Raw genomic sequence first — 24,381 nt, forward strand, 5'->3', positions numbered from 1 at the left:
GGAGGGTGTGGGGCATCCTAGGTGACTGTGTTGAAGTCTGCCTGTGGTTGAGGGTGAGCTCACGGGCTGGGGGCTCTGGCGATGGGCAGGACACCAGCCCTCCTGTCGTCCCTGCTCTGGTTCCCAAGAGATCCGTGGCTGCGTGCGACGTGACCGTGCTTGACAAATCCACCACCTCCCCTCCCCGAGCACACTCTTCCCCATGCCAGGAAGTTTTCGGTTTATGGACTGTGCGCACCACCTCTGGCTTCTCAATGGACCAGACATTTGCTTTGAAAATTAAAATACGTGGTTACTTCTGGAGCATTTTCATCAACTCATTACTAGATCGTTTTTTAAGCTTTGACTGTTTTCACGTCTGTCTGCAAGACGGTTTTCAGTCACAGAGGACTTCATTTCAAGACCGCAGGCAGCTGGAGTCACTAACCCTCTTCACCCGGAGTCCTTGAATAAAGACCCAATCCCAGGCTCTTATAAACGAAGCATAACAATCCTCATGAGCCCAGAATGAGAAGCGGGCACTCACAGCCTCACAGCTTTTCTTAAAAGCCTTCGTGTTCCAGTAAACAAACCCTCAAAGCCGGGGGCTGAGCAGAGTCGGGCCACAGGCTCCCTGTGGGACAAGAGGTTCCCTCTTCGCATCTGAATAGCACAGACCACACCAAGTAGCTCTCGGTGGAAAGGAATAGCCCCCCCATGACCCCCCACAGACCAAGTTGCTCTCCTGTGTTCTGGTTCAAAAGAACATTCAGGTGGGATGGAAGCGGGAGGCAAAGGTTTGAAAGAAAGACAAGGATGTGCACGTCGGAGGTAGCCACGGCTCCAGGGGAAGCATCTTCAGAGACGCCCCAGACCTGTCCCACAGCGTACAGCCTGACTGTGGTGTGGACGGTGCCCCGACTTTAGGCACCACTCGCCCCGATTCCCAGTTGGCGGGACCAGGCAGACCTTTCTGATGGTAACCTGAGATTTCCATTGCCCACCAGGGCCAGGCACCCCTGGCCTGACGGTGGGCACGGGGGCTGCGTGACCCCAACTCAGGCCCAAGCTCCCACCTGGTCCCAGATTTCCACCTGCAGGACCCTAAGCATCTCAGACCTTCAGTTGTTATCTCTGCAAAATGAGAATAGCCCTTCCCCTACAGCCAGGTTTGTTAGGATGAGAAATGGGATGAAGGCACTTCGCATTTCCACTGGGATTGAGTCTGTTGTTAGTAACCATGGTGCCTTTGCTTTACCTGGGCACACTCATCATTCGAGGCATGTTTTCGGGGTGCCTGCCACATGCCCTGGAGTCCTGAGATCACAGTCTGCTGCCTGCATATTCCGGGCATGTGAAGATTCCAGAGGTATTTGGGGCTGCCAGCCAACAGACCCTCTGTATGCTGGGGTCGGGGGTGAAGCAGCCCCATCAGCTGAGTGGGGCTAATATCAAAGAAGCAGACATGTGGGGCCAGCTAGAAACAGGACCCTCTTGAAGATCTGGCTTGGACCTGCAGGTCACTCTTGGCCTTCCAAGGAGGTCAACCAAGCGTCACCTGAGCCACTGCTCTGAGAGGACTTGAGCCATGTGGCAGTCCAGGGGAGCGAGGCCCAGCCGCTGGGGCCAGGGCAACCTGCACAGAAGGAAGCGAAATCCCAACCAGGGCAGGGTTCCCGGCCGAGATCTGAGAGGGGAAGGCTTCTCGGAGGAGGCAAACTGCTGGGATCAGGGGGTGTGTACAGCACAGCGGTGGGGCAAAGGGAAGGAGGTGAGGAGAGAAAGGAGAACTGGGCAGAAGTGGTCCGGCTGGAGGAGCAGGCCTTGAACGCAGGTGAGGTCGGGACTTCAGTGGGCAGTGATGAGGAAAGTGGGGGCTGGGGACACAGTGACCGTAGCTTGGGGCGTCCCCGCTGCCGAGTGACACCAGAGAGGTGGGTGTTTCTGACCAATTCCCTGAGGAGCCAACGCTTACCAATGTCCCCATCATCCATGGGTGGAAGGAAACACCCCCGAGGAGGAGGCACGCAGCCAGGAGAGCTGGGGTCCCAGGACCGCAGGAGAGGCTGCCGAGAGGGAGGGAGAGGTCTGAAGGAGCACTGGAGGAGGGTAGGAGGGCTTCCAGCCGCTGCTGCTGTCTGGGCTCCTCAGCCCTTGGCTGGCAGGTGGACGGGGACAATGAATGGTCCAGAGCCGGGGGGGCTGGCATTTCCCATAAAGGATCAGATAATGTTTTCGGCCTTGTGGGCTGTATGTTCTCTGTTGCACATTCTTTTCCTCCTTCCTTTCAGAACCCCTTAGAAGTGTAAAACCGTCCTTAGGTCACGGGCAGAACGAGAACACGCGTGGCCAGGATTTGGCCTGAGGGCCGTAGTTTGCTGACCCTGGTCTAGGACAGGGCTCCGGAGCCAGGCGCCTTGTCAGGCATTAACCAGGACAGCATCTCTGCGGAGGATGCCAGGCCATACCTGTCGGCACTCTTTGAGGTTGTGGTGGGCGCCTGGCCGGGCCCTGCCCCAGCACCACCCCCCCGAAGCTCCCCTTGTTGGGGCCCTCACCTGGGCGACTCTGAGGGTGTCGTGGCTCTGGGGTGGGTCCTCTTGGGTAGCCGCTATTACAAGTGGACACCGCAGTGTCCTGAAGAACAACTTGGAGCAGTGCACCGGCCTCACCCGGAGCTCCCGTCTGCTCTCCAACTCTCACGCCGGCCTCGAAGCTCAGAGTCTGGGCGAGACCCCAGAGGCCTGGGCCTTTTTCATGGTACGAGCTTCATGGGGAGTCACCAGACTCCAGAAGGGGTTGGGGTCGCCTAGGAGAAGGCCTCAGACTCATGGACAGAATGTTCTGGATGGCCTGGGGGGCACGGGGAGTGCTGTGTCTCACAGGGTCCAAAATGGGAATTCCCACCAGGCACCCCTCACACTGGCTTCCTGCTAGCTGGGGGGCCCTTGCTGGATGGGTGGCTGGGGGCCAGCAGGGGCCCGAGGGCCCAGCCCCACCGAGGACGCTTGTTCTGTAGGTCTCGGCGAACCGAGGTCCTGAACAGCCACGGTGCCTGAACTCAGACATCCCTCAGATAAAGCTAGGGCATGGGGGTAATTCTAGGATGTGCTTCAGTTTTCAAGTTTCAAAAAAACTTTCTAATGTTTTAAATTTTAATTTTTTAAGCTTTTTTTTATTTCGAAGGATCACTAATAACTAACCCTTGGCTTTCTTTCTCACAAAGAAACGAGAATATTCTACTATTGGGAGAAAACGGGACTTCCCTCACAGCACAGGCTCCTGAGCCGGCGGGCTGCACCCCTCCCGCCTCCTCCATGCCCAGTCTGCCCAGCGGCCTCCAGCCTCGGGCACTGGGTCCTTGGGCCTTGGCCACTGCATTTGGTTACAAAGGAACCACACCTCTCAGCTCTTAAAAAGAAAAAAATTCCAAAACTTAAGGTTCCGTTCACCCCACTGAGAATAAATCCCAGGGTGAGAAGGAAGTGACCCGCGGAAGTAGCGGCTCTTCAGGAGAGACAGGGCTCCCGGGGGCCGAGGCTGTGTTGCTGAGGGTCGTCTCCCGTCCTGTCCACGTGCCCCCTCCTGGGGTGAGGTTTGTGGAAGGGACTGTGTCCGTGAGGATGCATGTGGCAGAGGGAAGCATGCGTGCTCCGCACCACATGACAACGCCTGCTTGCACGATTTCGGAGGCCGGAGCAGTTAAATGCCTTGTTAAAATGCGGAGGCACTTTGGCATTTTTCTAACTGAGACCCGTGCCCCTGACTGTGTTTCAGGGGCTTCGGTCACTGACACCTGTTCCAATCATTGTGTTCACATTGCAGATAAGCCGGACGAGATAGTCCCGGCCGCCAAGCCATCCCGAACTGCAGAGAACGTGGCCGTGGAGTCCAGGGTGGCCACCATCAAGCAGCGGCCCACCAGCCGGTGCTTCCCATCTGTCTCTGACGTGAACGTGAGTGGCGTGCCCTGGGGACCCGAGGGCAGCGGGCGGGCCTCTCAGCGTCGCTCCTGCAGTGGCAGGGCCCAGCATGAGCGGAGATGGCCTCCTTGCAGTTGTGGGTCACGCTTCCCACGTGTCCAGACACGGAGCCCCAGTCCAAGTGGCCACGGGACAGGCACTGTGGTCCAGTGGGGACAGACCAGAGCCTCGCCGCTCACTCACCGCGTGACTTGAGCTCAGTCACACGCTCTCCCAACCCCCTAGTCTCAGGGGCTAAAAGGGCCTGAGAGTGGTATTCGGACAGAAGGATCTTCGCTCCTAGTCTACCCAAAGCACAGAAACCCTCTGGGGTGAAAGAGGCCGTACTTCCAACCTCGAATGCAGTGGTCCCCCATGGGACCCCACAAGTGGAGGGCACACCTCCCTGAGATCTCAGGCCACTGCTGTTCTCAGGGGCTGGGAGCTCCGTGAAGGCTCAGGCTTCATGGACTTTGATCGATGGGCCAGGTGCCCAGTTCAGAGCCGCTGCCCTTGCCACGCCCATCCTCCCTGGGCGGCTGGCAGAAACCACAGGCTCCAGGGGGCTGGGCAGAGGCGCTCGGTTTTTCCCGGGCCGGGCACATCCTGGGCAGGCTGCTTCTCACTGTTCTCCTGACTCAGCTGTTGGCACCCCATCTGCGTGCCTGGTGCCGGATTCGAGTACTACCTGTTACAAATACTTAGCATTTTCTCTCCACCTCAAACTGACTCACTTTGTTTAACCTAGCCTTTCCTTACACAGCAGTACCCAGAAGTATCACCAATTTAACATGATCGTTTTGTGCAGTACACATTCAAACAAACACAATTGGTAACAATTACAATTAAAATGTTCACCCTGCCCCTCCTCCCACCCTCTCTGGATCTCCGAGGGGCAGCTGCACAAGCTCTCCCGGTGGCGGCCCTCCCGCAGGGTCAGCCCTTCCCTCCAGGCCCTTCCTCCCGGATCCTTTCCCCCGGCTGCACCCCGGGCCCCACCTTGTCCCAGACACTCTCCAAGCTCAGCCTCAGGCTACAGAGGAGAGAGCCAGGCAGAGGCCCAGATCCGCGTGAGACTGTGTCTCGTAAGAGACAGTCTGGGGGCACGAGCACCAGATATAAGAGCTTGCACACGTGTTTCCATCAGGCTCTGCATCTGATATTTTTCCTGAGTCGCTCTCCAATGCCAAGGGATGGGGCGGCCAGCAACCTCAGTTTTACAGTCAAGGAAGCAGCAGGTCAGGTGGAGACTTCACAGGGGATCTATATCCAAAGCCAGGGAGGTAGGCTGTAGGCTCCTCCCGGGCCAGGCCGGGGAGGGAAGACCAGAGCTGGACTGGGTCTTGGTGCTCCAGGGCGGTCCTGCAGCTCACTCACTCACAGCTGTACCCGGCTCTCCGTGCACCATTCTATGGCCGGTGTTGTTAGCCCACTTTGTGCAGGAAGAAAATGGAGGCTCCTGCTCAAGGACGTGGCCAGGTCGCGGTATTCTCTTTCCTACAGCACACCTGTCCTGGCCACTCTCCCAGAGACTCGTCTGTCAGCCAGTCGGTGAATGATGTCAGGCAGACCACGGCTCCCCCAAGCCGGGCACGCTGGCATTGAGGGCGGGGGCTAAGTGGGAAGGGCAGACAGGGCCCTTTCTGGGTCTTCGAGGCTGGTGTGTCCCGTCAGCCTCAGCTGGACACTTAGGTGCTCCCAGAAGCAGCCCGGGAAGCCACATGATGGGCACCCGCTGCCCGGGGCTTCCGTGTCACCCTCTGGGCCTGTCGCCATGCGTGGGGCTGGTCCAGGCATGGCTCACCCCAGGCTCTCTGGTTTGCAGTCTGTGTATGAACGCCAGGGGATTGCCGTGATGACGCCCACTGTTCCTGGGAGCCCGAAAGGCCCGTTTCTGGGCCTCCCTCGAGGTACGATGCGAAGGCAGAAATCAATAGGTAAGAAGCGTGGCCCACATCCAAAGAGGTTGCCCCTTGGCTCTCAGAGCAGCCCCCAGAGACCCGCAGCAGCGCTGCCCACTGGGGCCTGCCTAGCGACCCCCAGGCCTACCCACCAGAGGGCGGGCACCTGGCCAACCCACCAGGGAGCCCTTTGAAACTTTTCCACCCACTGGACTCATGATCCAGGGTGGCTTCTCCAATCTTGCAAGCCAGGTTATGTGTGATAACACCAGTAGGGTGAGGGGGCCATGTCAGGAGGGAGGCGGAGGGTGGGCACGGGTGATCCAAGAAGCCTCCTCCCCCGTCCTGCACAGGTTGGAGGGGGCAGGTGGAGTGGGTCCTATGTTCACTACGGTCCCCATGGTCTCTGCGTAGACTGGCCACTACCATGTTTTGTAGGATGAGCTCAATGGACATACTTCTTAGGGTGGTTGGGTCATGTTCTTGAATTCTAATAAAATCATGTACTGTGTGTTTGTAGAAAACTGCTTACCTTTCTTGTTAATATCACGATTCCCACTGATTGTTCCAGGCGAGGTAGACGTGGCCCTTTCAGACAGTCCCTTTGTGAGATAACCTGGCACTGTCTTGACCATGTAAAGTCTCAGAGAAGCTAAGGCCACTGCTCGGCACCAGTGGACCCTTGCCGTTTAAAGAGGAGCGTGTGCAGCCGCCACCTCGGGCAGCCCCAGCCCCACCCTTGGGGACGCTGCTTGGTGTGTTCTCGACACACCTCCCGGCGGTGCTGTCTGGAGGCGTGACTGGTCTGTCGCTAGTTTGAGGTGGATTACGGTAGGCAGCGACTGCGCGATAAGTGATGGTGGAGGTGGCGTCTGCTGTCCCCAAAACTCACCCTCCCCGGGAGCTCAGGCCACCGCAGAGTCGCGCCTACGCCGTGTTGTGTCACTGGCTCTGTAACTGGTTAATAACAATTGATTTCCTCCTGTCAGACAGCAGAATCTTTCTATCAGGTTAGTGAACCTTATGGTTTGGATCTGTAATATGAATGTGACCCAGTTGACTCTATAAGGTGTATTCTTAAATTATTACTCCTTGGGAATGCAATCGTCAGGCAACCAACAGGTAGCAAATGCTCAATGGAGGAGGCCTGTAGTAACTGATCTTTGTGACGCCAAAATACCCTCCCACAAGGAGTATGCTCAATTTGGAATACCCTTATCGAACGGAAGTTTTCATTGGAATAAATGATTGTAGTTTGTCCTAGGAGTTTTTTGATTTGAAGTAGCTCATTCTGTTCCCGCTGCATGCCCCTGACGTGAGACCTAGTACTTTCTGTCTGTCGGCGTCTGCGTCTGTGTTTGCTTCCCGTCTCCTGGAGTGCATTCTGTTGATGTTTTTATATCTTGGTCAGAAAGAGAGCCTGAAAGTCTCACCCAGTCGACACACACACAGAACTCAGGCCCGCTGAGGCTGGCACGCCCACCGTCCCCACTGCAGTCCCTCTCAGCACATTCCCTCACATCCAGCATCCACCTCTTTCATTAGATCAAGGCCTGGAACACAACTTGACTCAGTGCTGAGTCAGCTGACCTTTCACTCTGGTTATTCGTGATTGTGGTAAACTGCTGGACCCCTCAGCCCAGCCCAGGGGGCCATAGATAGAACCAGTTCTAGAGCTTCTGGGAGGATCCAGAAGGGGCTTATTGAGGCCGAGTGTTTGCTCAGGATCCTGCTCCAGGCTTGGATTGGGGTCCACACAGCCATCCTCCTGAGGGCCTGGGGAGCTCCAATGTCCTCAAGCCCTCTGGTGACCCAGAGAAGTCAGGCAACAAAACGGGTTTCTGTCACATGGGCAAGACCATCCCAGGCTCACAGCACTGCAGGGCCACCAGCGGGCCGGTGGCTCTGCTGAAGGGTGGCAGGCCTCCCTGCATCCCTGGGCAGGACGATGGCACTCCCTGCCCCCTGAACAGTGGCATCGTCCATGTCACATCAGCCAACACAGCAGCTCCCTCAACCTGTATGCCCCGTGCCCTCGTTTCAGATGGGCAGCATCACAGCCTCAGCCCCTAGACCCTAAAATCACCCCCTGGGGGCCCTGGCCAGGCCTGAGAGGATGGAAGCCTCCTGATCCAGTCTAGCCCCTGCCCCCAACACACGCTCACACATGTCTACATGTACACACATGCACACACGCAGCCCCAAGGAAGTCAGGTGTCCAGTGCTTGGCTGGAAGAGCAACACAGCTCATTGTCCGGGGCCCTCACACATCCCTCACGCCCGCTGCTCTGGGCCACAAGCAGAACATCTCAACAGCACGCACTCAGTGCATCCCCAGTGCCTTTCTCTTCCTTTCTTTCTTTTTTTTTGGCTCAGAATGGGCCACGTAACCCCTTGGCATCGTGGCTTGTGCTGTGTTCCGTGAACAAGTGCGCATCGTGATTCTTTGTGAGTTTGCAGAGATGTAGTGTATCACACAATCCTAGGAGCTTAGTGGGCTGTATGTTATTGTCGTGATTTAAAACTAAACCTGCCTTCTACTTGTAGGAATAACGGAGGAAGAGCGACAGTTTCTGGCCCCTCCGATGCTGAAGTTCACCAGAAGCCTGTCCATGCCGGACACCTCAGAGGACATCCCCCCCCCACCGCAGTCCGTGCCCCCGTCTCCACCACCACCATCCCCCACCGCCTACAACTGTCCCAAGTCCCCAACTCCAAGAGTCTATGGGACGATTAAGCCCGCGTTCAATCAAAACTCCTCTGCCAAGGTGTCGGCAGCAGCCCGCTCTGACACGGTGGCCACCATGATGAGGGAGAAGGGGATGTACTACAGGAGGGAGCTGGACCGCTACTCCCTGGACTCCGAGGACCTCTACAGCCGCAGCGCCGCCCCCCAGCCCAACTTCCGCAACAAGCGGGGCCAGATGCCCGAAAACCCGTACTCAGAGGTCGGCAAGATTGCCAGCAAAGCCGTCTACGTGCCCGCCAAGCCCGCCCGGCGGAAGGGCATGCTGGTAAAGCAGTCCAACGTGGAGGACAGCCCCGAGAAGACGTGCTCCATCCCCATCCCGACCATCATCGTCAAGGAGCCCTCCACCAGCAGCAGCGGAAAGAGCAGCCAGGGCAGCAGCATGGAGATCGACCCCCAGCCCTCGGAGCAGCTGGGCCAGCTGCGGCCCGACGACAGCCTGACCGTCAGCAGCCCCTTCGCCGCCGCCATCGCCGGGGCCGTCCGAGACCGGGAGAAGAGGCTGGAAGCCAGGAGGAACTCCCCGGCCTTCCTCTCCACAGACCTGGGGGACGAAGACGTGGGTCTGGGGCTGCCCGCCCCCCGGCTGCTGCCCTCCAACTTCCCCGAGGAGGGCGGGTTCGGCGAGGAGGATGGCGTTGAGCAGCTGTCGTCGCCCACGTCAGGGGCAGCGCCCAGGGAGCCTGAGAACGATTTCGTGGGTGTCGTTGAGGCCGGAGCTCAGAGTGAAGCCAGCAGGCCACTGAATTCCACGTCCAAAGCCAAGGGGCCTGAGAGCAGCCCCGTGGTGCCCCCCAAGAGCAGCAACGCGGCCAGCCCTGAGAATTACGTCCACCCCCTCACAGGGAGGCTGCTGGACCCCAGCTCCCCCCTGGCCCTGGCACTTTCCGCGAGGGACCGAGCCATGAAGGAGTCCCAGCAGGGCCCCAAGGGGGAGGCCCCCAAGGCCGACCTCAACAAACCTCTCTACATCGATACCAAAATGCGGCCCAGTGTAGAAGCGGGCTTCCCTCCGGTCACCAGGCAGAACACACGGGGGCCCCTGAGGCGGCAGGAGACCGAGAACAAGTATGAGACTGAGCTGGGCAAGGACCGGAAGGGCGACGACAAGAAGAACATGCTGATCGACATCGTGGACACGTCCCAGCAGAAGTCGGCTGGCCTGCTGATGGTCCACACCGTGGACGCTGCCCAGTCGGACAACTTCCTGGAGGAGGAGGATGAGAAGGCTGACATGGAGACGGAGCCCGATAACGCACCCACCGAGGTGCCAGCAGGCGTCCCTGAAACCACAGGTGCTTTACAGACCTCCGCCGGCCCCGAGCCCGCCGCCGCTGCGCCCGGCAGGACCATCGTGGCAGCGGGCTCCATGGAGGAGGCGGTGATTTTGCCATTCCGCATCCCCCCGCCCCCTCTGGCATCCGTGGACCTGGATGAGGATTTTATTTTTACAGAGCCATTGCCTCCTCCCCTGGAATTTGCAAATAGTTTTGATATCCCCGATGACCGCGTTGCTTCTGTCCCCGCTCTCACAGACTTGGTCAAGCAGAAAAAAAACGATGCCTCCCAGCCCCCTTTGTTGAACTCCAGCCAACCAACCAACTCTGCAGACAGCAAGAAGCCGGCCGGTCTTTCAAACTGTCTGCCTGCCTCATTCCTGCCACCCCCCGAAAGCTTTGACACTGTCACGGACTCTGGGATCGAAGAGGTGGACAGCCGGAGCAGCAGCGACCACCATCTCGAGACGACCAGCACCATCTCCACAGTGTCCAGCATCTCCACCCTGTCCTCTGAGGGTGGGGAGAACGTGGACACCTGCACAGTCTATGCAGATGGGCAAGCATTTATGGTTGACAAACCCCCAGTACCTCCTAAGCCAAAAATGAAGCCCGTAATTCACAAAAGCAATGCACTTTATCAAGACGCGCTCGTGGAAGAGGATGTGGATAGCTTTGTTATCCCCCCGCCAGCCCCCCCACCGCCACCAGGCGGTGCCCAGCCCGGGACAACCAAGGTTATCCAGCCAAGGACCTCCAAGTTGTGGGGTGATGTCTCGGAGGTGAAAAGCCCGATTCTCTCGGGCCCAAAGGCGAACGTGATTAGTGAATTGAACTCAATCCTGCAGCAAATGAACCGAGAGAAATCAGCAAAGCCAGGGGAAGGACTGGATTTGCCAACGGGAACCAAGCCTGCCAGCCTCGCTCCAAGGTAAGTCCCTCAGTTGGCTTAGACGCAGACCGCTCCCTGGCGGGCTTTCCTCTGTCTCGTCCAGCCAGCGCCGACCGGGAGATGCCCTGCAGGAGCAACCTGAGCGGAGTGAAGAGGGGATTCGGAAAGCCTTGGTGCTGGCTGCATCACTGCGCTTCTCCTTCTCGTTCTCCGGGCCTCCGTCCGGTGCAGCAGAGTAGAGATCACCTCCATCTGGCAGGACAGGAGTCAAGACTTGCAGTACACGGCAGCCGCCCAGAGCCACCCTGCCTCGGCTTCCAAAGAGCAGCTTTGCCCTCTCCTTCCTGGTCCTCCAGATCTTTGCCAGAGCCCCCCAAAAGGCCATTCAAGAGCCTTGCGGAAGCCAAAACCAAGCTCCGCCGAGCTGGTTGCAAGAGAGTAGCCATGCCAACTGGGGGTGTGACTGGGTGGGTGGCGTGCGCGGGTGTGTGATGAAGTGTGTGTGGGTTCTTCTCCCCTCCTCCCATCACTCACTGGTTTGAGGGCTGGGGAGGTGCCGGGTTGTGGCTTCACTAGTGAATTAGAGTGAAATGCGATCCCCTGCCAGCCCATCCTATCCCAGCGGGCAGACATCAGGGAAGAAAATCAGCCAGTCTTCCCTGGGTCAGCCATTCCCAGCGTCATGCAGTGTGAGTGATTGCCATTGGAACTAGGGTAGAGCATGAGGGGTCTAAACGCAGCCCGCGGGCTCTGTGAAGGCACACAGTGCTCTAGCACGGGCCCCTCTGCTGTCTGCCCACGGATCTCGGATGGTTCTCCGCCATTCCTCAAGGTTCTCAGTTTTCTTCCCCGTGACGCGGGACACGCACGGGCGTGCTGTTCCCCGGGTGGCAGTGTTCTCCAGATTTTCCCGCTGATGTTTACTGCCAGGCTTCATCATTTTGACTAATGAAGTCTCTCTTCATGCTCCTGCTGGGCAGGCATTTGCGTCAGACATCTAAGTCCATTAATCAGCGATATCACACTACAGTGGAGTCCTGAAATGCGGGCCGAGAGCCACAATTTTCCCAGCTATCTTTCAGTGTGGATGTAAATAAATTACTTGGATAGCTCCCATTACTCCTCAGAGGAATACTGATTGGCCAGCCTTGGTAGAGAGGCATGTTGACACTGCTGTCTTTTTTTTTATTTATTTTTTTTTTGTGTGAGGAGATCAGCCCTGAGCTAACATCTGCCAATCCTCCTCTTTTTTTTTTTTTTGCTGAGGAAGACGGCCCTGGGCTAACATCTGTGCCTATCTTCCTCCACTTTACATGGGACGCCGCCACAGCATGGCCTACCAAGCAGTGCGTCGGTGCGCGCCCGGGATCCGAACCAGCGAACCCCGGGCCGCCGCAGCGGAGCGCGCGCACTTAACCGCTTGCGCCACCGGGCCGGCCCCGACACTGCTGTCTTTTAATGGGGCACCCACCAACAACTGGGACATTCAAATAGAACCTCCAGTTGAAGAGAAAGCCTTTAAAAGTTCCCCGTTTCTGGTGGACGTATGTACACACATACCTACAAATATTATATACTTGCAAATCTCAAGGAAGTCTTAAAAACTGCCTAGTTTTGCCCTTTCTCATTATATAATAATACAGTTCTTTAGTTGCTACGTTATGTGAAAATACATCGATGAAGATGCTTTATCTTAGTGTTTCACATTTTACAAAATGCTTTCACATGGGTGAATAATCTTTATGAGACAACTGGGAGCCAAGAGCATGTATTAATTATACCCATTTTTCAGAAGGGGAAATGGAGGCCCAGAGAGGACAAGTGGCTTGTCCACGTGCGAGCCAGCAGGAGGTAGAGCCAGGCTGAGGCTCAGGTTTTCTGACTGGCGCCTCCCTTTGTTAGCAATGTCTGAAGGTCGGAAGATGCTGAAGGGGAGTGATGCTAGGGCCGCTCAGGCCGGGGGCAGCCTGCACCGAGCTGTGCTCCCCTGAGCACTCCCACCTGGAGTGGGGGTTCTAGAGTGCCTCTCTGAACAGCATCTCAATTGTTCACCGCTTCTAATCATTTCCCCACTAGATGGGCTCCTGGGGGCTCTGAGGAGAGTGGGTCTCCGAGTTGCATGTGTCTCCAGGGTCTCCCTACTCTGCATTTCCCTAGGTGGGAGGGGCCTCAGAGCAGGCGTCACCTGGCAGCATCCTGCTGGATTTCTGGAGAGCAGCTGCAGGACCACCTCCAGCCAATGCTCGGTTGCCAAGAACAGCCACCTCCGGTCTGTTCTGTTATTTATAACCCAATGCACTTACAGCAAGAACGTTGGCTGACATCTATTAAGTACTCACCAGATGCTGGGCATCGTGCTGTGCTCCCTGGGCACCCCCGAGGCTGGCAGGACTATAATTATTCCCACTGTGCAGATGAGCAAAGCGAAGGTCAGAGAGTAAGCACTTGGCCAAGGGTACTCAGCCTAAAGGCACAGAATCTCCCACCACGGGAGCTGTCTCATGGTTTGACTCCTGACGTCTTGCTGGACCCCAGGATCAGCCTGGAAGGCCAGGGCAACTATCTAACTTAACATCCGCAGGGCTGAGGTCCTGAGGGCAGGGCTGTTCTCAGGCCTTCGGACTCACCTTGAGCCCCGCTGAGTGCCCGGAGGCCTCTTCCTGGGTTACCAGTGGCTGCTAACAGGCAAGGTTAGTCACATCAGGTGCTCACCAGCTCGGCTGAGGCACCCAGAAGCTGTCTCTCGTTCTTCCCGGCTCATGGCCAAGGGTGACACTGAGTTGGACTGGGAATAGGATGGCCCTGAGGCCAAAGGACAAAGAGGAAGGTCACTGACTTTAGGCACTGCACTGAGCCCTCGACTGGCTTCCCTGGTTCTGATCTCACAGCCTCACCAGGCAAAGGCAAAGCCCTCAGTGGACATGAGCTGCAGCCACGAGGCATGCAGACTAGGGAAAGTCGGGGGGATGGCTACTGGGCAGAGTCCTGAGGGTGTGACAAAGATTGCCATCAGGCCCTGGGTGCTTGTGTCTTTCTTAGGAACCGGCAGCACTCACCCACACTTTTTGGCTCACACAGATAACCCCCGGGCATGCCTCGCCTTTGCTGGTCTTGCCTCCACTGGTAGGCCTGAGTATTTCCCCATTCACAGAATACTCCCAACCAGGGCTCGCCTGCCTGGGCTGCGCACCACTACTCTTAAAATTAACAGCTTAAATTAAGAGCATCTAAAAATTAAGAGCTGGGAATGGCTCTGGGCAAAATGAGGCAAGAAATTGGAAGAAGGGAATTCCTACTGAGGAAAAAGAAATGAGTTTTCCAAGGGAAAATTGAAAACCAGCCTTGCTCTTTGAAATGACAGACAAGCAACAGTGCAAAACTCCCATTTCCATAGAAACAAGTTTTGATCACTCAAGAAAAGGGCATTTTCTCGAGTTACTCCACAATTGTTTGAGTACGAAGTGGGACTTGCCCCTCAGCTGACTCACCCCTTTCTAATGACTTTGGTTCTTTGGTAACAACTCTGAGGTGAGACTACTTTCACTTCTTGCTGGAACCCAGGAGGGGACCAGGGAAGAAGAGAAAGTGTGTCACTAGATCCTTGCTCACTGGGGACATTTGATTTAACTTGAGCCATGAATGAGTCTGCTGATCAGGGATGACACGGGATTTGGAGACGTCTGGATTACAGTTCTGTTGGTGAAAAGATGACCGACTAGTTAGTACATACTGTTAGAGGCATCTGCTCAGGCCGGGTCTGAAAACGCCCTGCTAAGAATGGAGCAGTCGGGCAGCTCCCTGACTTTCCTGGGAAGTGACCTCATCTTTGAAGAGAGCATCAAACTAGATAAAGTGAAGGGGCTGCGGTCTGAGGGGAGTGGAGTCTCTGAAGAGTCGGCTGCTTCTCCTACTCGGGAGAACCCTGAAGCTAACCCGGGGCCCCCCAGCCCATCGGCGCTGCTGGCTGGAGGCCCCCAGCCCGGGAGCCTGGCGCTCTGCAGGCCCCAGCCCCTCCCCGGGAAGCTCAGAGCCGAGAGGATGACTGTCGATACCAGCGACAGCACCGTGGCTGCCACATGAGAACAGGCACGTGTGAAAGCATTATCGGCGACTGCAGGAATGTCCTTCACTTGCTCGGTGTGTTCTACCTTTCAAAGCCCTTCAGGAATCTATGACGAGTTCATGAGTGTACGGTCGGGAGTTCCTGAGCTGCTGCACTGTAGGAGCCCAGGACCCGGCCAGAGGGAGGACAGCAACAAGAGGGATGCACAACCGAGGAAGCCTGGGCCCAAGGAAGCGGGGCAGCAGACTCAGTCATTAATCGTGCACTTGGCAAACAGTTATTGATTACCTCTTACGTGGCCGGCACTGTGCTGAGCCCCAGGATTTCTCACTGAACCAGAAAACATTCAAGGTCTCTCCTCCCGTGGGGCGCCACATTCTCCTGGGGAAAATGGACAGTACATAATAAACGAGACACACCCAAAGTGTGCCTCGTGCTGCAGAGGAAGGAAGATGTGCTCACCAGTCAGAGTGACTATGTGCAGGAAGGAGGCGAGACTCCTTAAGGAAGTGACATTGATTGGAACGACCTGAAATACAAAAAGGAGCCAGTTGTGCGGAAAACCAGGAGCGGAGCATCCCAAGCACAGCGAGCGCAAAGCCCAGAGGCCAGAGGTGCTTTCCATGCTAAAGGAGCTGAGGCCCTGTGAGGGGAGGGCTGGCAGAGGCCGGGTCTCGGAGGGTCTCGCGGGCCGTGGGGAAGAGCTGGACTGCGTTCTGAGAGATGGCAGCCATCGGAGGGCTTAAGCAAAGGGTGGGCATGACCTGACTGTACCCAGGTTTCGTGAAGATTACCCAGCAACTGTTGGGTCAGGCGGATGACACGTGCCACAGGGAGGCCCGTCAGCACTTCCATGAAGTGGGAGGTCACTTTCCCTCCCTGGCTGGTGGGGGGACACAGCAGGGAGTGTATGCCTGTGGGGACCCTGTGCTTCCATCCAGAGGGCGTGGCATCCGCTGGATCCCTCACGGTCCCCTCTAGATCACCTAGCTCTTTCTGGTGGGTCCAGGGCAACCGGAGACTGGCCTTCACCTCTCAGAGGCACCGATGGGCTTCAGGGAGGAGGTTCACTGGGTGGAGCTCCAGGTCCCCGAGGCCCCTGAGTGGGGTTCAGGCTGCCCGGAGGTGTGAGCCAGGCCGGTTCTCAGAAAAGTCAGTCGCTCTCAAGCCTCCAGCTGCCCTCACACTGCAGAGAATCGGTGAAGAGCCGGAGGCACCGGCAAGTGTTATCCTGAAAGCCTCTTGGTTTTAAAATAAATCAATTTGGGTTGTTAAAAAATTATCTCCGCCCAGCTGGTCCCAGAGCACAGACTTCAAAAGTGACTCGATAATAGAAGCTGCTTAATCGCGTTCTCGTAACCTCGGCACCGTCACGGCGGTTTTATCATTTCACTGCACCAACTGAAATGTTAAGGTGGTGTCAGTGAAGGAAACTGCGGATAATTAGGTGAACACTAGTTAGAGGAGATTGTGAAACGTGCTCTCGGCGTGTTCCCTCGTGGACTGGAATTTGAAGGGGGTTCTTCTAGTCTGGCTGCAACATTTTATCCTCGCTCATCAAACGGCCAATTTCAAGTCTGACTGTGACATCCTCACATCCCAGTTTGGACATCAGGACCACTTGGCAAACAAGTGTCGGGGCGGGGGAAGACTTCTCCCTGAAAACTGCGTGCCTTCTTGACCTGCTCAGACATGAACATTCTAGCAGGAAGACCTGATTCCTGATGGAATGGCTGCTGAACCCAAGGCAGCCACCCGCGCGCAGTTCTGGCTCTATAACCTTGGTCAGGCCACTCGACTTCCTGATCTGCGAAATGCGCTTAATAATGTCCACCCACCATTCATTCATTCAACAATTACTTATTACACAATAGTGTGGGCCAGGCCTTGGGGACTGCAGACAGACCAGGGCCCCCTCGTGGTGCTCAGAGCCCCAGGGCGACTGTGAGGACTGAGTATACGAAAGCACTGACACGCAGGCGTGGAGCAGGCGGGAGGCGCTGGCTCCAGTGCCCACTCAGGCCTTGGGCAGATTTGTGAATGACTCGGTGCCCCTCACCTTCCCTGTCTTTTTAATGCCCCACCTAGCGAGGTGTTGTAAAGATAGAATACTTAATAAGAGAGCAGTATGGAAATAAATGCCATTTTACATGCAAGATAGGGGTTCATCAGGAGAACTCGACAGTAACTCAAATGCAGAGGTCTGCTGGAGAGAATCTTGTGCTGAAAGGATTCGGAGCCCCAGCACAGCTCGTGTGAGGGAAGAATGAGCACACCTGGCTGTCATCACTGAGTGGCCTCTGGCCCACACTCAGTACTGTTCAAGAGCCAAATTGAATTTGTAAACACAATGAAAAAGCCACTTGAATGTTTACTTCCCCTACCCATGAACTTGCACTGACTGATGAAATAACATGGCATCTCCGAGTGTCGGTCAACTCTCAATTTTTGTTCTAATTCTCATGTTTCCGTGTGGATTTAAGAGGCAGGACAGAGAGTGATAATCCCAGAGAGGGTGTGTGTGTGCGCGAGTGTGCATGTGTCTGTGTTCTAAATCAGGGCAACAGATTCCTGTGTGTTCCACTCGGGACCCAGTGGTTGCTTAGCAACATAATGATCTCTGCAACCAGGAGGATCCGGTGAATAATAGCAGTGTGATGGACTGAGAGTAAATCAAGCCACTGAGGAGGAGGGCAGGACGGGCCAGCCCAGGGCAGGCCTTTGCTCTGCTTCTCAAACTCTCTGGTTATTCTCTTCCATGGCGACATTCAGCAAAGGCGTGGGCAGGCCCCAAACACGTGGCCAGATCTGACGGCCCCCATCATTAGTGCCGGGCTCTCCTCTCATGGTGTAGACTTGAAGCAAAGCACACGTACCTGTGTGGTCCTCCCCCACCAGGAATGTGGATTTATTCCTAATCTGCAGAAGACAGAGGATGGCGCAGAAGCCCGAGTGAGGCTATTAGCAGTGGGCTTGTTCTCAGGACTTCAGCAAAGGCTAACGTCATTCCAGCGTTGCTGTTTTCTCTTTCTTAACTTTTTCCTGGATATTTCTCTTCTTTATAGTCACATTATCCCAAGCCGAGGAAGGCAGGATTGTGAATTTCCCATTCTCAATATGGAAGTGACGCCATACTGATTTCCTGTTCCGGGCAGTTATGTGGACGGCCCACTCTAACCACCCGCCTCCTTGGCTGGAAAGGGACCAGCATGGATAGAGTCTCAGCCAGTGTCTGTCCTACTGCTTTCATTTCATGGATCAAAAGAAGCTGCTTTTTTATTTTAATTAATTTTGCGGTGTTGTCTTAAGCCATTCCATTTTGTCATTTTCATTTGCTCCCATGATGGGTGTTAACAGAAGAGGGTCATGCTGAACAGAAGTAAGTGCCTTGCAGAAATGCTCTTCGTCTCTGGTGTGCTGTCTCTTCTTCTCACTGCCCACCCGCGTGTGTGGAGAGCCTCCTCTCTGCTTCTGACAACAGACAGCTGCCTGCAGAGCCTTCCTTTAAAAGAAATCCTAACTACCTGGGAACGGTTGGGGTATTTCCAAAGGGAGGGTGGCGCTGACAGCCATCTTCTGGCCCAGAGGTGCCCACTGTTAAATGCTGCCCAAGTTTAAGGCATTGCTCTCACTCTGGGGGATTATCTTCCGCTGCTTCACAAAGCCCAGGGAGCAACAAGGTCACTCCACAGCTGGACTGCCGTGGTGGGTCCAGCCAGGGTCAGGGTCATGGGCACAGTCACCTTTAGAGAAAGCACATCTGGACTGTTACTCCCAGGCATTACTCACCTGAGCAAATGTGTTCTTACAGATATTTACCCACTTTACAAAAAAACTTCTTTCTTCCCCAAAGGTCCCTGGACCTAATTAACAACTCAAATCACCTCCGGATGGAGTGGTTTTACACTTAACGCAGGATTTTATTTCCGCCATCTTAGCCTAATTGTTGTATCAAAGTGGAACAAATGAGCCTTCCCCCAAACAGACGTGTCCTCCAGCCACGAGGAGCCAGGCCGTCTGCGGGACGCTTCCCAGCACTGCCTGCCAGTGTTAGCTTCTGCCCGGGTTGGAACTGGAGTGGGTCTTCTGGTCCCACTTGAGCACCAGAACTTGCAGGTTCTGCTTATGTCCCACTGTGTCCACAGCCCACCTCTCTCTCGAGCGCCTGGGTCTGGATACCAGAGGGTGCTGCTCCCTCCCTCTGCATGTGGACATGTGGATTTCTTGAATGTGAGTGGCCGAGCCTGGCAGTAGTGGAGGCGTCCTCAGAGTCTCCCCTGGGGCTGCCTTTACCTGGTGGGTAACCAGTACACCCAACACCACCCCCCTCACCAGAGGTTCTGACGGGGATCTCCTCCCATTTGTATGAAATCCCACCCCGGGGCCCCCAGCCCTCCAGGAAACTGCATGTGAACGTGCTGCAGGTGGATGGGTGTCCCTGGCCCCGTGTGCATCCACCCGCCCTTGGAAATGCTTCTCCTTATGACCGGATCAAAGCCTGAGTCCCGGCACAGGTCCCTCTTCAGATCTGCTGCTCCCTCAAGTGGGCTGTCCCATACTTGAAGTGACGGTGACTGCTATCAAGTGGGGAGTGTCACGAGGCTTAGAGGCACCAGGTACTGAGGGTGGTTTTACCCAAGTACGAATCAGTGGCAGAGAACAAAAAGCAGCAAAAGACCAGACCGACCAGCGAGCAGGGAGACTGAGCCCCGCCTCCAGCTCACTCCCTTCAGTTCACAAAGCTCCTGCTCTCGTCCTCGGCCCTTGCACACAGACACTGCAGCCCGTCCTTTCTCATTGCCGGTCACGACATCAGCCCCGGTGCAGCTCTTCCTGCTCTCCAGAGCACGTCCACCCCAGTTCTCACACCACTTAGGAGGGAGTGGAGCCCATCTCATATATGAGGACATGGAGGCTCAGAGGCTAAAAATGTGCCTGTGTTGGCACTTGGTGGAGCCAGGACTTAAACATATGTCTTGAGTCCAGATCTGGAGGAGGGACCCATGGTAAGAAGGTCTTCCCAGAATGTGGTCTGTCCACATTCATGTGAATGAGCCCAAAAGGCAAGAGACACACGCCTACTTTTGCCACCTCCCCAGTGGCTGTGGCTTTCTCAGGGTAGTAGGATGGACATGCCTTCAGTTTGGGGACAGCAGAGAAGAGCGTGAACCAGGGCCGAGAGGGATGGTTGTGCTTCTCTGTGCATGGCTGTAAAGCCTGCCATGGGCCTTGGCCAAAACCAGTGAGGGTGCCATATATAAAAAGACCATCTCCATGTAGGTGAGCATGAAGCCTGGAGACTTCTCTGGCATTGAGATGTGACCTCCTCCCCTCAAGAGTCATCCAACTGTCTCACTGAGGCCAGTAAAGGTTGAACCTAGAGGACTTGAGTCCATCCCCACTCCAATCCCTAAGGCTTACCCTGCCCAACCAGAGCAGGAAGGACATGGGGGACTTCCACAGACTCCTGTGGCCACCACTGGGAGAATGGGTTCCCTTTCAGATTTCTGCTTTTTGCTAAGAACTGTACATCCTATTGTGAGCCTCTCACACTGCCTTCTTGTGGGGCTAAAAAAAATACATAAGCACCCCCAAACTCATTCTTCAACCAAGTAGCCCAGTCAATGCTGCATGGCGTCGACTGTGGAGCAAGCCGTTCTTTTAGATTGGATCAGTAGGCTGAACTTGGGCAAATTACTCCTGTTCTCTGGTTTTGTTAACGATTTCTTCAAACCCCAAATAGCCGTGAGGCTTCCCACTCACTGAAACAGGGCCCTCTTGCAAGGTGCCCATCCCTGCACTTGCCCTTTTAAGTCAAAAAGTGGAAGGTGTGACAAGCAGTTCAGAGGGAGAGTCTCTCCTCGAGGGTGCTCTCTCTTCTGCTGGCTGAAAGGGAGGAAGAAGATGTCACTTCCTCAAGCGGTATTGGTGATGTCACCAGACACGTCCCACCCAGGGAGCCAGGACCGTTCTGGCCCTGTCTTACATCTTTGAGCGAGCCCTTAAAGTGCCTTGCTGGCTGCCCTCGGCTGCCCCTCACTGCTCAGGCATCGCAGGCAAATCCCTCCACTCCCCCAGCGTGGGGCCAGGTGAGTGGGCTGCCTTGTGTACACTGGTGTCTCCTCAGACCTCTGCCTCCTGCTCCTGTCTTCACCTGCCCCGGATCCTGGCATGGCAAATCATTCGCTCACTGCCAGCGCATCTGCCATTAGACACTCTGGTGTGGTTTGGATGTCTCCCTCCCCTTCCTTGCCAACCTGCATCCTGATCACATGCTTTGTGACCCAGCTTGTGATGGTTTTCTCTGTTCTTGCCGTTTCAGAAGCCCAGAGGTCATGAGCACCATCTCAGGTACACGGAGCACGACGGTCACCTTCACTGTTCGCCCTGGGACCTCCCAGCCCATCACCCTGCAGAGCCGGCCCCCAGACTACGAAAGTAGGACCTCAGGAACAAGACGTGCCCCAAGCCCTGTGGTCTCGCCAACAGAGATGAACAAAGAGATCCTGCCTGCCCCACTCTCTGCTGCCGCTGCATCTCCTTCTCCCACTCTCTCAGATGTCTTTAGCCTTCCAAGCCAGCCCCCTTCCGGGGACCTCTTTGGCTTGAACCCAGCAGGACGCAGCAGGTCGCCATCTCCCTCGATACTGCAACAGCCAATCTCAAATAAGCCTTTTACAACTAAACCTGTGCACCTGTGGACTAAACCAGACGTGGCGGATTGGCTGGAAAGTCTAAACTTGGGTGAACATAAAGAGACCTTCATGGACAATGAGATTGATGGCAGTCACTTACCAAACCTTCAGAAGGAAGACCTAATAGATCTTGGGGTGACTCGAGTCGGGCACAGAATGAACATAGAAAGGGCTTTGAAACAGCTGCTGGACAGATAAGGGTGGCTGCTCTTTTCCTTCACAGACTTTTGTTATAAGTAGAGATGGGCTTATACTGAAATGTTTGGATGGCCAAGCAGGTCTGTGAGCAGCAACCCCACTGCACGGGTTTGTCTCCTGGTACCCAAAGAGATGCTGAGCATGTCCACGGTGTGGCTGGGCAAAGGCCCTGAAACTCCCCAGCTCTCTCTGGCGGTTTCTTGGGCTGTTTCTGTGCAATGGGGGACTAGGGGAGGGAGTTTTTCTAACACGGAGAGAGATTCACACTTGCCTCCCAGCATGCAGGTGCCCTCACTTTGCCAGGTCCACAAGACTGCCCCGTCGGTTTAGCACGGGAGCCCTGCCTTGCAGGCAGACATCAGTGTGCTCTAGATACCTCCTGAGACCTCCCTCCTCCGCTTTCCGGGCAGTCTCACCCCCGCCCCAGCACAAGGCCTCTCCTCAGTCCGTGGCCTCTCGGAGGGCACTCAGTGCTCACTTGCTCCTTTCTTCCCTGTACTTGGCTTGCAGCGAGACACCCCCAGACATGTTTGTCCGGTGCACTTCCTTGGCCCTGAAAGGTAGAGAAACTTTTTTCCTGTAGATCCTTTACCCCATCTCCTCCTGCGATGTGCATCCATGGCTCTTTGGCCATGACGTTCTTGGCAGTGGTGGGGAGTTTGAACGGGATCGTGCTCAGCTTTGCTTAGCTTTCTTTCTTTATTTCTGCACATCTACTAGCATAATTCCAAAGTGGCCAAACAGATGTCACATGGAGTTAGTCAAAGCACAAAGTCACGATTCCCAGGAGGAGGGGAGACCTGGCCATGGAAACCAGCCAGTGCCGCTGCCTGGGTCCAAAGTCTCCCCCAGGATGAGAGCAGTTGTCTGCCAGGAGTATCTCTCCAGGACCATGAGAAGGGGGTTCTCTGCCTTTGGGGATTTTTTTAAATTGAACGTTGTGTTGAATTCTGCAAAGATCAGAGCAGGTGAGCATGCGCTTTGACTTGAAGGGCAAGATACAAGGGTAATGGTGGGCATGTGCTGCTGCCAGGTGAGACAGCATCCGCCAGGAGCTGGGTGGGGCGTGGTGGCCTCAGTTCTGAGCCTGGCCAAGGGTAAGCATCTCTGCTGAGATGGCCCTTCTGCTCTCTGAGGCCAGGGAACATGGGGCTTGGGGGCTGTTTCCCTCTCTCTCTGAGTGTCCAGGAACCCCACCAGCTTGTCTTAATAGTGCAAGAGGTTTTCTGAGAACCCAGTGAGTATGGCATACAGACAGGACCCAGGGTTGAGAACAGAAGGTGGGCTGCAGGATGAGGGTGCAGCGCCAATAAATAAGACAGGAAAGAGCAGGAAGGAGTCCTGGACCACTGTCTTGCCTCTCTGGCAAGGCTTTCATGAGCCCTGCCCCATTCCTTTCCCTAGAATCCCCCCACCCCGTAACAATACCTCTGATTTCCAAGGGAGGTCGCCAGTCACACATGGGCTGCAAAACATCCAGTCAGGCTTCCAGCACATTCTCCCACGTTTGGAAGAAACTTGAATGTCAGGTTTTTGGCTTTTATTAGGATTTCAGAACTAGCCTAGCCCATCTCTAATTATAAAAACATGATTTTTTTTTCCTTCTTTTTCTTTATGCTCACAATCAAGTGTCTGATTAGGTCTGGAACAGCTCTAGAATGAACACGTAAAATTTAGCAATTTAAACTCTTTCTTTACTGCAAGTTTAAATAGTTGTACAGATAGTTTATAAGCACAATATTTTAAGAAAAAAAAGTGGCTGGTCTACTAGGCAGCCTTTGTGCCACTTCAGTGCTAGAAAGTTAAAGAAAAAAACTTTTGTGATTTAATACTACTATTTCTGTGGAATAATGATAAAAGTATGACCTTTTTAAATCACCCTTATTTGGATGCATCGGAACCAGCAGAGCTGTGTTATATTTTCTATCTTTGCTAGAACTTCGTCATCAGAGGACAATTATTTCTTCAAAAGTGGTTACAATACACAACGCAGCAGTTTCTCCAAACACACACACACCACACACACACAGTGTTTCCAGCTATGTGCCCCTGAATTGGAAACCAAGTTTTGGACCTTCTTCTGTTCCAAAACCTTCTTCAGGTCAGTCTCTGTATTTGAGCGATCCAATCCAACTTGAAGTCAATTGAGTATTAAGGCGCTTTACTTCCATGTACTTTCAATTGTTCCATCGTGCGGTGAATGCATACTACTCTAGAGAAATTTCAAGCCAGGATACTACAGGTGGCCTGCTGAGGCTGCCCGATATTTCAGAAAATGTAAAAATGGGGGTTTGGCCATTATTTGTCTTCCATTTGGTGATATTGCAAAATTCAGTAAGTATACCACTTCACTGGGGCTCTTTTTTCTTTGCCTACTGTTGGTATTACCTCGATGCTCAGTGCCAGGCACACGCTCTAGACAGAAGGAGAGTAAAGGAAACCGCCGGTAGGTTGTAATCAACTGCAGCTTGGGGTCTTTGGGTTTCTTGAACGGGTGGCCAGTGGTGAGAGCTGGCTGTCACCCCCTTTCATAGAGAGGCTTCAGGTCACATGCAACTACCCAGAAGCAAGCAGACCGAAAGACTCAAGAGCTAATGAAATCGCTTACCTTTGCCCTGTCTTATTATAGAAAACTCACAGGACCCATCAGAACCTGCACCGACCA

At 54.9% G+C, this 24,381-nt stretch overlaps 1 protein-coding gene across 1 annotated transcript in view; it reads left to right on the plus strand.

Moving 5' to 3' along the window:
- SHANK2 (SH3 and multiple ankyrin repeat domains 2) overlaps positions 1 to 23,739 on the plus strand; it is a 572,646-nt gene extending 548,907 nt beyond the window's left edge. Inside the window, exons 19-22 of the mRNA XM_058526174.1 lie at positions 3,805 to 3,935; positions 5,767 to 5,878; positions 8,390 to 10,799; positions 21,146 to 23,739. Coding sequence (XP_058382157.1) covers positions 3,805 to 3,935; positions 5,767 to 5,878; positions 8,390 to 10,799; positions 21,146 to 21,716 — 3,224 coding nt within the window. The 3' untranslated portion in view covers positions 21,717 to 23,739. The remainder of the gene's footprint in view (positions 1 to 3,804; positions 3,936 to 5,766; positions 5,879 to 8,389; positions 10,800 to 21,145) is intronic.
- The last annotated feature ends 642 nt before the right edge of the window (positions 23,740 to 24,381 follow it).

Source organism: Diceros bicornis, chromosome 31, assembly GCF_020826845.1.
Source record: "Diceros bicornis minor isolate mBicDic1 chromosome 31, mDicBic1.mat.cur, whole genome shotgun sequence".
Lineage (NCBI taxonomy): Eukaryota > Metazoa > Chordata > Mammalia > Perissodactyla > Rhinocerotidae > Diceros > Diceros bicornis.